At 45.0% G+C, this 14,506-nt stretch overlaps 1 protein-coding gene across 4 annotated transcripts in view; it reads left to right on the top strand.

The window, feature by feature from the left end:
- The window catches only part of LOC126419484 (paired box protein Pax-5-like), a 264,283-nt gene that overhangs the window by 143,860 nt on the left and 105,917 nt on the right, over positions 1-14,506 (top strand). For all 4 annotated transcript variants that reach the window (XM_050086684.1, XM_050086676.1, XM_050086691.1 and 1 more), the window contains exon 3: positions 4,462-4,659. In XM_050086684.1, coding sequence (XP_049942641.1) covers positions 4,462-4,659 — 198 coding nt within the window. The remainder of the gene's footprint in view (positions 1-4,461; positions 4,660-14,506) is intronic.

The raw sequence follows: 14,506 nt of genomic DNA, 5'->3' as shown, positions 1-14,506 counted from the left end.
AGAACAACCGTCATGTTCGTTTCGGTACACTTTATATAGCCTCATGGAGAAAAAGATCTCTAAAGAAGATGTAAATTTTCTGAACGATGGTAACTATTTTATAAAGTTCACTATGGAAAAGAGAAAGAAGTCAAATGTCATTTTTGGATATACAGACACGTAGAAAATCAGACGGAAATTTAGGGTACAAAGTCTGCAGAAAGCCCACTCAAAGGGATAGATGCCTTCGCAGACAGTCCAGTCACCATCCCAAGCAGGAAAGAGGAGAGCTCTAACATTGGTGGACCAGGCTAATAGAGGCTGTGAAACACAGTACTTGGGAGGACGAACTCGATAATTTAAGAACTGCTTCCAGAAGAAATGGTTACTCAGATGAAGAGATTAATGACGCAGTACTCCCTAAGAGATCCGGAGCTTCAAGTAAAAAGAACTAACAAAAGGAAACCTTTGCTCTCATACATCTCATCGGCAGGATTTTAAGACGACATCAGGTCAAGTATACTTGCCAAGTGCTAGAAGAAGCATTGACACCCGCCTTGAGAAACACAAGAGCAATTGTCGTCAGGAAAACACGGTTGAATCGGCAGTAGCACACCATGCATTGGCGCCAGCAAACCGCCAAATTCATTTCTTCGACGCTATTGTTTCATCAGGATCCAATAATTACTATGCTAAGATTTGCAGAAAGGCAGTAGAAACTCTCAAACACAAAAATATCATTAACAGAAAAGAAGGACATGAATTACGCAAGTCGTGGATCTTAGTGTAAAATAAACCAAACAGTATCAACTCTTGGGGACTGATGACCTCACATGTTAAGTCCCATAAAAAAAATACTCAAATACAAAAGTATCAACTCTTCCCACCTGTAAGGTGCTTAGCACACCACACGTCGGTGTGACTGCGCGATCTCAGGGAGAGCTGTGATGACGTCAGGAACCGACCGTTGCTTGGTTACGTACAAACAGTTCGGGTTGCTGAGCTCGTTTTAAGTTTCTACATCTACATTTAAGTGCCTGGCAGAGGGTTCATCGAACCACCTTCACAATTCTCTATTATTCCAATCTCGTATAGCGCGCGGAAAGAATGAGCACCTATATCTTTCCGTACGATCTCTGACTTCCCTTATTTTATCATGGTGATCGTTCCTCCCTATGTAGGTCGGCGTCAACAAAATATTTTCGCATTCGGAGGAGAAAGTTGGGGATTGGATTTTCGTGAGAAGATTCCGTCGCAACGAAAAACGCCTTTCTTTTAATGGTTTCCAGCCCAAATCCTGTATCATTTCTGTTACACTCTCTGCCATACTTCGCGATAATACAAAAGTTTGAGACTGCTATCTCCGTCTTAACAGCCTCTGATGATGACACTAGCATTGGAAAACGAAATGTTGAGCAGGGCCGGCCGCTGGTGGCCGAGCGGTTATAGGCGCTTCAGTCTGGAACCGCGCGACCACTACGGTCGCAGGTTCGAATCCTGCCTCGGGCATGGATGTGTGTGATGTCCTTAGGTTAGTTAGGTTTAAATAGTTCTAAGTTATAGGGGACTGATGACCTGAGATGTTAAGTCCCATAGTGCTCAGAGCCATTTGAACCATTTTTTTTGTTGAGCAGGTAAATATGCCTTGGACCATGGTCCAATTACCATTAAACCAAAGTCACGAAGAACGCAAATATTGGCCATGGAAGCCTGCACCGTGTGATTAAACCGTACGCCCTAAACCACATGTGTCCCAAAGGTACAAAGAAAATCTAATCATGTGGCCTCTTGAAATAATACAGTTACTTGAAATGAACTTGAGTTTGTAATACTTTATTTAGAACAGGTTAAATGTCGCCCATGACTCATTAACTGAATCTTAGCTTGTCCACTTTTAAATCCAAAACTACCGTAACTTGAAAGCGTTTATTTTTGCATAATAGAGACGTACAAAATCTCAGTCACGCGTAGAAATACTCTTCAAACTTCTGAGTAACTGTTCAAAGTTGATGACATTCGCACCTGTACTCATTGTGAAGTAATGGCGTATGTTTCGTAATACGGTTTCTGCTCGCTTGTGTTTGTACAAATAGTAATATGTTGCATGAACGCAAAATGAAATGAAATGGTATCGGTTGCACTTACAGATATGTTTATCTTGAGCACTAATATTGTATTAATTTCCTGACGCATTTCGACCACTGGCCATCTTCAGACCGACACCAAGTAAACTCATACAGTGTATCCCAATCAGTGTGGACGGTACAAGTCATTAATGAAAACTTCCTTATGCGTAAATAAGTTCACACTTGTGATTTGTACCGACAACGTCATGAAGATGGCCAGTGGCCGAAACGCATCATGAAATTAATAAAATATTTTGTGGCAAGACAAATACACAATTCACTTAAATTTCAACAAATTCTCATGACGAAAGAAGTATACATTCATGATACTGATAAGCGATACTGCTAAAAATATTCCAAACCATAATCAGCTGCACGCTGCGGCTAATTAGGGACGTTTCTTGTGGAATCTTTCTACCGCGGCCGGTGTGAGCAAATCGATGCGACCGTCCACTTGTAACACATTTTCTGCTAGCAACGGAACCACTCCTACTCAGGCAACCCCACATTATCGCCTAGTTTGAGCAATGTTGCTGTATATAGGAACAGTCAACAAACTAGGATCACAGACGACCTGACTATAGGACCAGCGTGACTCTATAAGAGAGTCCTCGTATTTGGATGGGGGGGGCATGTCGTCACCTTACAATAGGTGGTCAGACAGAGCAATATCGCTCCCTAGCAGTTGTAACCGTTGCTACAGAGCCGTAGCAGCCGCCACTTGCGCGGCGCCCCTCTGTGGCTATGGCACCCAGAGCTCGTACATAATTACAGCGAGGAAGCCAGAGGGCGGCGGCAAAAAGCTCTGCGGCCGCCACCAGGGCATCAGGCGTTTCGCTTCCCACACTTCGCTATCGTGGGAACTATTATCGACATCACTCTTCATACCTTAGTGTACGGTGCGGCAGTGTGTTGTCCTCACAGCCCTTGAACGGATAATTACATCTTTCAGTTTTCCGCTCAAGCTATCGAAAGTCGACCTATATCTATATTGATGCTCCAGCGTTACCTCTATAACGCTACTAACACGCGAATTTCCACTGTTATTGGTATTCTTATCTCATTTAGTATCTAATTTGGAAATGCTGTTCTCATACGATCAACACCAGAAGTGAAATTTCCGAAGGAAAGAACTAATTAAGCTGAATTGCTGAATACTGACAGTGACCAGGTGTTTGGATGCTGCAACCGTGTCTGGCGGTGCAGCTCGTCTCGGGGTGTGATTGCAGCAACGTGCCGCTCGAGGTGGCGATTGGGTTTGGAAATCAGCTGCGCCTCCTCAGCTCAGCAGTTCTGTGCTAACCCTCTGCAACGTTCGACAGAACTCGGTATTGAGAAACTGATTCCGTCCAATATTACTCCATGCTTCACGGCGCTGCCAGACAAGCCGTGTAGGTCGACATCGAGTTTGACGATGTTGCCTCCTATATTCTTCACTCACTGCTGGGGTTAGGTACACTTCTTCAACATCTTCTCAATGGATTTTACAGCGACACTTCCCTGTACAAAAGATAGTATCAAACACCTTCAAATATACAAAAATACCTGCTTCTCAGTCACCTCCCATCTTATTTTCTAGCTCTCTCTCGGCGACAATAACGTAGCGCCTCTATGAATATGGAGACGGAAGCGTTTATTCAAATACAGTTTTGCGAAAACTACGTGTGAATGAAAAAGATGAGAGTGAAATACAAGAAATGGTGTGGAATGCAGCGCGCGCAATAGCAATAAAAAGAGATAGCCAATAGAGGTGCACGGCTGGACGGATGATGTAGGTACAGTCACATACACAAACACTATTCACGAAAAAGTATTCCCAAAACAAGCGAATTTCTTCGTGAGTAGTACTTTGCAGATGACATGCAGTCAAAAACAATAAAAAAAGCACACAAAAAGACGACCAGTAAAAATAAGTTCTCACAAGCCCTTAATTCCGGGTGAGCAATCAAAACAAATTAAACAAAATGTTGTAGTTTACGGAAGTAGGATGGTAAAAACCACGAACTTTGTATGACTTTTTACAGAAATAAATCGAGAGCCTAAGAGGATGACACATAGGAACCAAACATTCCTGGATAAATAAAAAAGAAATACGTTATGTTTTCTGTAAGGCTGACTTTAAAAATCTCAAATTTAACTCGCAAACACGGAAATAATACCAACAAGATCTTCCAGCCCGAGCAAGACGACGGTTGGATTCGCAGATTTCGGCCAAGTCATTTGTGCTTCAGGGTTCTCGATCTCAAATGGTCACATTTTGCCTTCTCTGTTGCTCCTGAAACATGGTACCATCCTGACGGAAGAAGCCAATAAGAAAAGCAGCACGTTTTAAATGCGGGTGTCGCTCGTTGCGCAGGTACTACGAGACGGGCAGCTTCAAGGCGGGCGTCATCGGCGGCAGCAAGCCCAAGGTGGCGACGCCGCTGGTGGTGGACGCGATCGCCAACTACAAGCGCGAGAACCCCACCATGTTCGCCTGGGAGATCCGCGACCGGCTGCTCGCCGAGGGCATCTGCTCGCAGGACAACGTTCCCAGCGTCTCCTCCATCAACCGGTGAGTACTGCGCGGCTGGACGAGCGCTTGCCGTGAATGCAATTGTCCGTGATAGTACACTGTCTGATAAAATTAAGCGTCCAGAAGGAGAGGGGGAAGTTAAATGGGGCTTTGTGTTGACTAGACGAAAGTCAGGTTAAATGAACAGTGAAACTGGTAGGACCAGCACACTGCTGGACCCCTCGCATTAGGATGTTGTGCCCATTCGGGCTTGGATGTATATACCGATTCGATCACTGAGGGTACCATACAGCAGCCGTATTCTGTCCTACAGTTACTTGGCCTTCTTCTCTTGTAACTGGTCTTCGGAATTCTTGATATTAGCATTGAGGTGAAGTTGACGCACAAACTTGTCCAGTACATGTTCTGTCAATGATATACTGGACGCTATCTTGTTGCCCAAGAGCGTACGTGATAACGATGCAGGTAGTTCATAGAGACTCGTGCCGTGTGTGGAAAACTGATGACGCGTTGACAAATGGTATCAGCATACTGCATCTTCAGAGGTAGCGTATAAGGACTTAAGATGTTTCGGATGTATGTCTCGTTAGAGTTACAATCACTACCGGATATGACGCAGACTAGTACTAATACCCAATGACTGGCTACACCATGACGCTAGGGTTCAAATGGCTCTGAGCACTATGGGACTTAAACGCTGAGGTCATCAGTCCCCTAGAACTTAGAACTACTTAAACCTAACTAACCTAAGGACATCACGCACATCCATGCCCGAGGCAGGATTCGAACCTGCGACCGTAGTGGTCGCACGGTTCCAGACTGTAGCGTCTAGAACCGATCGGCCACTCCGGTCGGCAATGACGCTAGGGGCGACACCGATGTGATGTTCCAAAACATTGACAGAATGTGTCCTCTGCGCCATAATGCTCGACGTGTTCAGTTTCTGATAGAGCGGAGTATATGCCTCGACGTCAATATAACAGTTGCTCTATTTTCTTGAATCATCTGATTCTAAAGCTAGCCTTAATAGTGAATCTTCTGTGTATACTCTGTTTAGTGTAAATTTGGGTAGCCCTACGGACGGCTAAAGATGGAGCTATTTAATTTGCACAACAATATGGCCGGCTGAAGATGGAGATATTTAACTCGGAAAATAATAAGATAATGTGAATACGAACATCATAAATGAAGGCAGCTGAGTCAAGTTTTACAAAAACATATTATTGGTGAAATAATGTTTCAGAGGGGACATATTTTTGAAGTACACATATCGCACATGTATGAGGCATGTCATCCGGTATTTTATTTCATAGATCGCGACGGAATGAAATAGAAAAACCATGAATATACTATATGAGAGTATTGAGTAACAGGCGACATTATTCTAACAAAGCCAATTTGCACCCACCTGTAAGATGTTCCTAGAAGTTTCTCGTCTTCCCTTAACTTCACAAATTTAAATAATTGCAGTCCATTAGTTTCCTTCCAGTGCAGAAGGCGTGAGAGTGCCTGTTGCAACACGTTCATGTGTAAGGAACTGTGTAGTCCAAGTTTTGTCGGAGTCACTGTCGGCGTTTATGAACCACGTGTTTATGCTTTCCGCTATGCTGCCCGTAGCACGAAGTCGATCTCCACCAGAAAACCGCTTGATGTTATCGCGGCACTTTACAGTCTCGGCCCAGCTGAACATGGCGTAGTCTTGCCTTCCTGCTGCCACTGTGTTGACTCAGCCGCAGGTGTGCCTGCAATTGAGCGTGAAATCCGCAGCGCGGTTACTTGGCATTTCACAGAAACGCGGAACATCGACAAATGTGTCGAGTAACCATCAAGCTTAAAGGGAATTGAATTTAAAATTTTTGCACTGTTATGGAGTCGGATATAAAATCATTTTACTGGTATCATCAGCGAAGTAAACATGTATGTAAGCGGGCATTTCGTTCGATGGTCGGCCGTTGATGAATAGCGGGAAACAAAGCGCCAGGGGACAGATACTTACGGCGTTACTTCGGTGCTCTGTGTTAAACTATGTGAGTGGAGAAATGCCTGTTATTGAGTAGCTGATTCAGAAACTTTTTTGCGTGTTGGTCGATAGCTTGAGGATTAGCCTGGTTAGGTTTTGATGTGGAGAAGTGGGAGGCCGTGACAAGTGCGGGCCGGACCACATGTCGCGGAAACGTGACACCTCTCTTCTCTGGTCTGCGCTATCGCACCGAGGGGATTTATTTTCATGGCTCACGACAGCCGAGCTGCCGCGGAGATAGCGGCGCCTGCAGAACGCGCCGGTCGCTCCGTAAATGGAAATCCGGCGCCCTTATCTGCTGGTGGGGGGGGGGGGGGGAGGAGGAAAGGGTGGCGGGACGGGAATAAGCCCTTAATCCTGTTAACCGGCCGCTGAGGCGCGGCACGGCGCACTTCAAACGCGCGGCCCGGACCCGATCGGGCGGCAGGCGGCGGGCAAACAGCGGCGCGCGCGTAATTGGCGTGTGGCGGAGGCCCGGCTCGCATCGGCCAGCCCTGCGCCTCTGCCTGCTGCCGCCAGCCGTCGTATCGGCCATCTCGTCTGCCGGGCCACAGCCGCGCCGCGCCGCACCGCGCAGCGCCGGCCGTTCCGAGTCCTCTGCCGGCGAGAGGAGCGCGTCTTCCACTCGGGACAGTTTGAAGCACAGGCGCCTTACTTAGCCTGTCACTCCAGGCTGCGGCTTCAGTTTTTGGATCCCTTATCAACTAGGCCACACAACAGTTGTAGTGGTCTTCGCTGTCAAGCCTGCCGTGTTGCTACCTCTGCGCTAGACTTTCCCGCCGGCCGGAGTGGCCGTGCGGTTCTAGGTGCTACAGTCTTGAATCGCGCGACCGCTACGGTCGCAGGTTCGAACCATGCCTCCGGCATGGATGTGTGTGATGTCCTTAGGTTAGTTAGGTTTAAGTAGTTCTAAGTTCTAGGGGACTAATGACCTCAGAAGTTAAGTCCCACAGTGCTCACAGCAATTTTTTTTAGACTTTCCCGTATGAGTCTCTTCATCTCTGCGTAACTACTGCAACTTACATCCCTTTCAACCTGCATACTAGTACACCTTAGTCTCCATCCCCCGCCCCCACATTTGTGCCCATTACCGAATTTGTCGATACTTTGATGCCTCATAATATATCCTATCAACGGATCTTTTCTTTTAGTTAATCGCTGTAAATTTCTGTTCTCGCCTGTTCGATTCAGTACCTCCTTATCTGTTATTCTTTCTGCCCAATCTTCAACTTTCTTGTGTAGCACCACACTTCAAAAGCCTCTTGTCTGTGCAGTACATCATCAGTTATTACGTTGCCTATAGCAAACGTCATCTACTACTTTTTCCTAATCTAGTCCCCTAATCATCGCCTGATTTATTTCGATTACATACAACTACCCTTGTTTTCATTTTGTTGATGTTCATCGTATGACCTGTTTTCGAGACACTATCCATTCCGTTCAACTGCTTCTCCAAGTCCTCAGACTTGCTGTGCTAGGATCGTGACATATCGTTATAGCAGTTACAAAGGTGAAACACAGATGCTGCGGGAAGTCAAAACAGATTTTTTGCTTGTAATGGTGTCAGGATCTTGTAATGTATCTTTTTTTACTTGTTACATTATTGACGTGTTCTGCCTAGAGCCGTCATCGGATCCAAACTCAGAATTCGTGAAACAAAATTCAGCGGTATTTCAATAAAACTCGCACTAACCGTTCACACAGCCCTCTGCGACGCATTGTCTCAGATATAAATTAAAATTACTGAGTAAGTCGGTTCAAATATCGGCGGCCGTGCCTGGTAAAGCACTGAGGTGTTCAAGCCATGCAGCTTTACCTTTCCTCTTCTTCTTCTTCTTCTTCACGGATGGATCACTTAGGACCACGCGTAATCAACATTCGTTGGCCTTCCTTTTCGCCAAGTATTCCTTCATACGCAACGAATGGGCTAGCTTTCGTTAAGTAGACCACTTGTGTCGGTTAGTTTTTCTGTCTTCTTCCTCAAAACCCCGTGTGTTTGTGATTTTTCTGATTTCATTTCTGTCATGTAGATTTGGAGGCCCTAATTCTTTCAGGTCTTTTTCCGTCTGTTTATACTAGTTCGGTCTTGTAGTTTTCTTCTTCGAAAGTGCATGGATTTTGTGCGTTTACCTTTATTTATATAAATTAAAAATAACTCAAATCGCCCTTTGCTATCCGACAGTGGTTCATATTTCGCAACCAGCTCATCAGTGTTGAGGAAAGATCAGAGATACTCGGGCGCCCGCGTAAGGTATCGCCGCCACCACGTGGGCCCGTCCACTGACACGAGAGTGACGGTAAATACTGCGGTCCGACACTTGTCCCGCAGTTCCTCGCTATTTTCTGAAGCCTTCGGTACACGCCGTTTAATATTTAATAGTAAAGTGACTAACCTTGCCTGTGGTTACGTTTTTGACTCCAGTCGCTGCCTGGACTATTTTGAGCGCGCTTAGGACGACTGTCGCTACACTCTGGACTTTACTTCTGGCTAAGTGGTCGCTTTTCGAACTCCGCCGACGTCGACGGTAAGAACTGGCCGTTCTGCCGGTCTCTGCGGTACTGCCAGTGCGGCGGATCATACACTGTGTTCTACTTACGCAGAATGGCATAGAAAACATTCCCTCCCGACCGCTGTATTCGGAAAGTTTCATGGTCGTAAGACAAATGTCTGAAGTACAATTACACTCGGAAATATTTTCAGTTGTGACTTCCTCTGACTCACTATCAGCTCACCCGGTATTTTGCTACAAGAACTGTACTTACAATGGCTGGGGTCTTGAACTGTTCACTCCACCCTTCATTGAAGAGAATAAAACGTAAAAAAAGAGAATAAGACGATTTGGGGGGCGTCCAAGCATTTGTAGAGGTAAAACACGATAAGGAGCCAGTAATAAAAGGTAACATAAAGGATTTGACTCCAGGCGTGGAAGAGGTTTCAGTTTGTCCGCATCATAACTTTAAATTAATTTAAGCTTTTAAAAATATGCAGGGTTCCTAGTGGTTGCAGCGTTGTGTTGAACTGAGGTCAGAATCCCACGTAAGAGCCCTCGGCTCGCCTGCCTGACAGGCAAGTTGCGGAGCTGGGGCAGGGAGATTAGTGGACCTCTCCTCCACCTTTTCTGGGCACAAATTTAACTGGGAGCAGTTTACGAGCCACCAATTAGGACATGCACACTGTCTTTTCTCCGCGATTCACAGACCATCGGCGACTGGGGGACTACGGATGTAGATGCAAATCTCGGCATGTAAACTGAATGTCGAGTACAAGGGCGCGGGCAGACTACGAGGAGACGTAACAGGCTAGGCTGCGCGAGACCAGCCGTGGGCTGCGATGCTATCTGCACCCCCGAGATGGCAATCGGCCCCCGGGCGCTTGTCCATTAGGGGCAGGGGCAGCAAGTGGCGCGATTATTAAAACACGGACAGATGGCGCCCCCCGGGGGAACGGGCAAGCCAACCCTCCACCCCCACCCAGCAATCTCGGCGGCCCTCGCCAGGGGCCCGTTTGTCCTGCGCTCGCTCTGGGGAAATAACTCTGGCGACGTAATAAGCTCGACGCATATGTGTTGTGTTGTAGCGGCAAGTGCGGGGTCGTCAACCGAGAGAACTTTATAGCGCTCTGTTTTTTTTTTTAAATTTTTTTCGTATTTAATTTGTATCGGCTTCTGTGAATGCAACGGTATCATGGAACCAAACATGGCTCTAAAATAATATTTCAGAATGAACTGTATTCCAGACTGATTTCTCTTTAGATTGACGATTCGATGACAACTAGAACCCTATGGATGTAAGTAGCATACGGAAAATTAACACCAAGAGGGATTTAATAACGTAATAGTAATTTTTATCCGAACTATACATAATCAGTTGATGGGTTGAAACATCCCCTTAGGAAAATTTATGTTTTACTGTGATGGAAAACCTCTACATTATTTGATGTTAAAACAGCTGAGCAAAACTGAACGTACTCAGACATTTCTCTCTTTACTTATTCTGATCATCACTAAACTGACCACAATATTTTTAGCGCAACGCAATCTGACTTTCAATAATCCCTACAAAAGAATGGCCCTGACTAACAATAACCTAAACCTTTCATGAATTACTTACCTCACAAAAATCTTCGTTACTCGAACTACTGCAATACAGCGAGCGCCAATACTGCCAGCTAAGTAAAGGATACTAACTACTGAAGGTACTAACTACTGATAGGCATAGTTAGTAAATGAAAGATTTTGATACAGAGCAAACAATGTATTTACCTTAATAATATTCAAATGTCATCATGTATATATCAGTTTATGGTATACAGTATTACAAATTTACTCTTTCTGATGGGCACACGTCCAGATCGCCCGCTCTCAGAATTCTGCCATCTCTCTCCTCACATCCACCACTGCTGGCGGCTCACCTCCAACTGCACAACGCTACACGCTCTTAACATCCAACTGCCCAACACTACAATAGCGAATATTCCAACAATGCCAACCAGCCACAGACTGCACACAGCACAGCCAGTGATTTTCATACAGAGCGCTACGTGACGTTACCAACATAAAAACCTGAACAGCCAACTTAAGGGTTAAACGTCACCCGATACGATAACAGTTGCTTGTACTTTCGTAATAAGTAAGGGACAGACGTTCAAAAACATAAAATCATTTTCGCTACTTCTCGCAGCTGCCGGGGAATAAATCCTCAAGCTGTTTTACATGAGTAGTTATCCATCACGGAAACTCAAACGTCATGCGATGTGGATCCTAAAACCAGCCATTCTCTACTAGGGATAAAAACAATTGCTTTCCAGTTACACTGGTTCTCTTCGACTTCATTTTAATTCGGCTGTTACAGCCGCTCAAAATGAACCGATTGTAGCTTTCCAACTGCTATTACTTCCAGTAAAAACCGCAGACTTGCAACAAAGACCGAAAAATTCTAGTATGGGTTAAGGAGTAGGAGACCACGTTCGATATGGCATTGAGGCTGCAGTAGAAATCAGTCTTATGGTCTTCAGCAGATTTTGCGAATATGAAGCAGATGGGCGTGGCGACAATGAGAGCGAAAGGTCACAAGTTGATGACTTCCCAGCACCATCACGTTTGGATGGTGTCAATTTCTCACAGTGAAGCAACCCAAAAGTTAAGGGTTCCGTTATTGACCCAAGTCTACTGCACATCAATAAAATATAGGTATGTCATTCAAATTTACCTTCTCTTCCAAGGACCATTGTGGTTGTTTTCTCTTTATGCGATGTCACGAGTTTCTTGCGCCTCCTCCAGTTTTTAACCTTTTGTAGCAAACGGAGCATTGTACTTCACTGCTACCACACTTAGTACAATACTTCCAAACTAGGGATGGTGTTATTCTGCAATACAACTGATGTGCAAGGACGACAACGATAAGCTACTGAATAGACAAGGTGCAGGTAGGTGTAGCACATGCCGCGCGGAGTGCCCGGGTGGTTAGAGGCGTTATGTCACGGATTACACGGTCCCTCCCGCCGGAGGTTCGAGTCCTTCTTCGGGCATGTGTGTGTGTGTTGTTCTTAGTGTAAGTTAATTTAAGTGGTGTATAATTTTAAGGACCGATGACTTCAGCAGTTTGGTGCCTTAGGAGTTCACACTCATTTGAACAAGTCTTCCACCGTGCACATACTACAGCGCACGGAATAGGTACATTATTGTCTCTGCATTGCTCTATGATCACTTTTCCCAGTTTTCAAATTATCCAGTGTCAACGGCCTTGCCGCAGTGGTAACAGTGGTTCCCAGCAGATCACCAAAGTTAAGCGCTGTCTGCCTTGGCTAGAACTTGTACGGGTGACCTTCCGCATCTGCCAAGCACTGTTAGTAAGTGGGGTGTACTCAGACCTTGTGAGACCAATTGAGGAACTATTTGATTGAGAAATAGCGGTCCAGGTGACGAATATGAGAACGGCTGGGAAGGTGGTGTGTTCACGTTATGCCCTTCCCTATCCGCATCCAGTGTCGCCGATCGGCGTCCATCGGTACCGTTGGGCCTTCCGAGATCTATTCGGACGGAGTTTAGTTTTAAATAATCCAATAACTAATGAGGAGGTATTGAATAGAATTGGGGAGAAGAGGAGTTTGTGGGACAACTTGATAAGAAGAACGGACCGGCTGCTAGGACATGTTCTGAGGCATCAAGGGATCACAAATTTAGCATTGGAGGGCAGCGTGGAGGGTAAAAATCGTAGAGGGAGACCAAGAGATGAATACACTAAGCAGATTCAGAAGGATGTAGGCTGCAGTAGGTACCGGGAGATGAAGAAGCTTGCACAGGATAGAGTAGCATGGAGAGCTGCATCAAACCAGTCTCAGGACTGAAGACAACAACAACAACAACAATCCAATATTTTAGAGCAATGGAAATTATGCGAACAAGCATTACTAATTGTAAAAAAGATTTATCTGAAAAACAAAAATTTAGCGCTGCTGTTATGGCAAACTGACATGCCTGTTATTTTACCAGGTCATTAGAAAAAAATATAAAAAAAGCTGTTATAATCGAGATCAAACAAATACCGAAAAATACCGTTTATTCAGAACTAAAATACCGGTAACCGGTCGGTTTCTCCCATTCCTATTCTGTACCAAACAGCCTACTCACCTTCCAAGACAGAAATGAGTAGCTAGTAGGAAGCTGGAGGTATTCATAATGCTGTCCGTTTTTCCGAATGATACCACAGTGGCGCTCCATATCGTAGAAATGAATCCTAGGGAACACAAATGGAGTTTCCTTACCTGCATGGTGCTTTATATCGCATTGTCTGACCGATGATTTTATTATCTTTTTGCAGACTATGACACATGAAAGACATTATTTTTACGGAAAAAGCTAAAAGTGACAGTTGTAACAGAAGTTCCGTTCACTGAAGAGCCGTTAAATTATGCCGGTACCCGAGACGACATAATCCCCCCACATGCGTTCGTCTTGTAGCCCGTTATCCAGTCTAATAGTCTAGTGTCAAAACAGCGACTTAGTTTGTTTTAAATTCGTTTTGTTTTCTAGGGTCTAGGAAGAGTACCATATTACCTGTGGTCCTGTTTGCTAAACGCTTCCACCAGTTCATTCCTCGGCGGCAGCAGTTTCGCACGCTTGCTGTTAATTTGCCTACATCGTCGATTCTTCACTTGAATATACTGTCACCAGAAAACCGCTTCCACTCTGTACAAATGTGGACAAATGTAAGGTAGAGGACATAAAGTGAGGTAAGTCCTGCCATCATTCCAGTAACAGTGTTACTGATCTGAGTTCCGATCGCATCGTAACGGTTAAATACGTACTGGAACGTCGAATAGCAACTGCAACCTTCATCCTTAATTATTTGCAGGATGTATTCCAGTCTCTGTCTTCCTCTACAATTTTTACCGTCTACAATTTCCTCTAGGACCATGGAAATGATTCCCCGATGTCATAACAGATGTCCTATCATCCTATCACTTCCGCTTGTCAGAATTTTCCGTAAATTCCTTTTTTCGCCTCGTCAGTCCACCTAATTTTCAACATTCTTCTTGTAGCACCACACCGAAAACGCTTCGATTCTCTTCCGTCTCGGTCTTCCCAAACGATATTAAACACACATGAGAGAGGGCAAACCGAACCTTTAAAACAGCGGTAACCTATTCTGCATCTGTAAAGGAAAATCCAAACGCGATAATCGTGCGACCTATTCTTCCTGCTAGGATGTTCATAATTGATTCTTGGACCAACATTTCGATGGAATCTGTGCATCTATTGTCGTTCACGCACGTCCCGGAGAGAAACGAGTTTATTTATTCTTCGTGACGTCATTCTGCGTGATTAAGACATGACGTAGTTGATGATAAATTTTTATTTAAATTTT

This window comes from Schistocerca serialis, chromosome 1 (genome assembly GCF_023864345.2).
Source record: "Schistocerca serialis cubense isolate TAMUIC-IGC-003099 chromosome 1, iqSchSeri2.2, whole genome shotgun sequence".
Taxonomy (NCBI): Eukaryota; Metazoa; Arthropoda; class Insecta; order Orthoptera; family Acrididae; genus Schistocerca; species Schistocerca serialis.
This window is presented reverse-complemented; position numbering and strand designations above follow the sequence as displayed.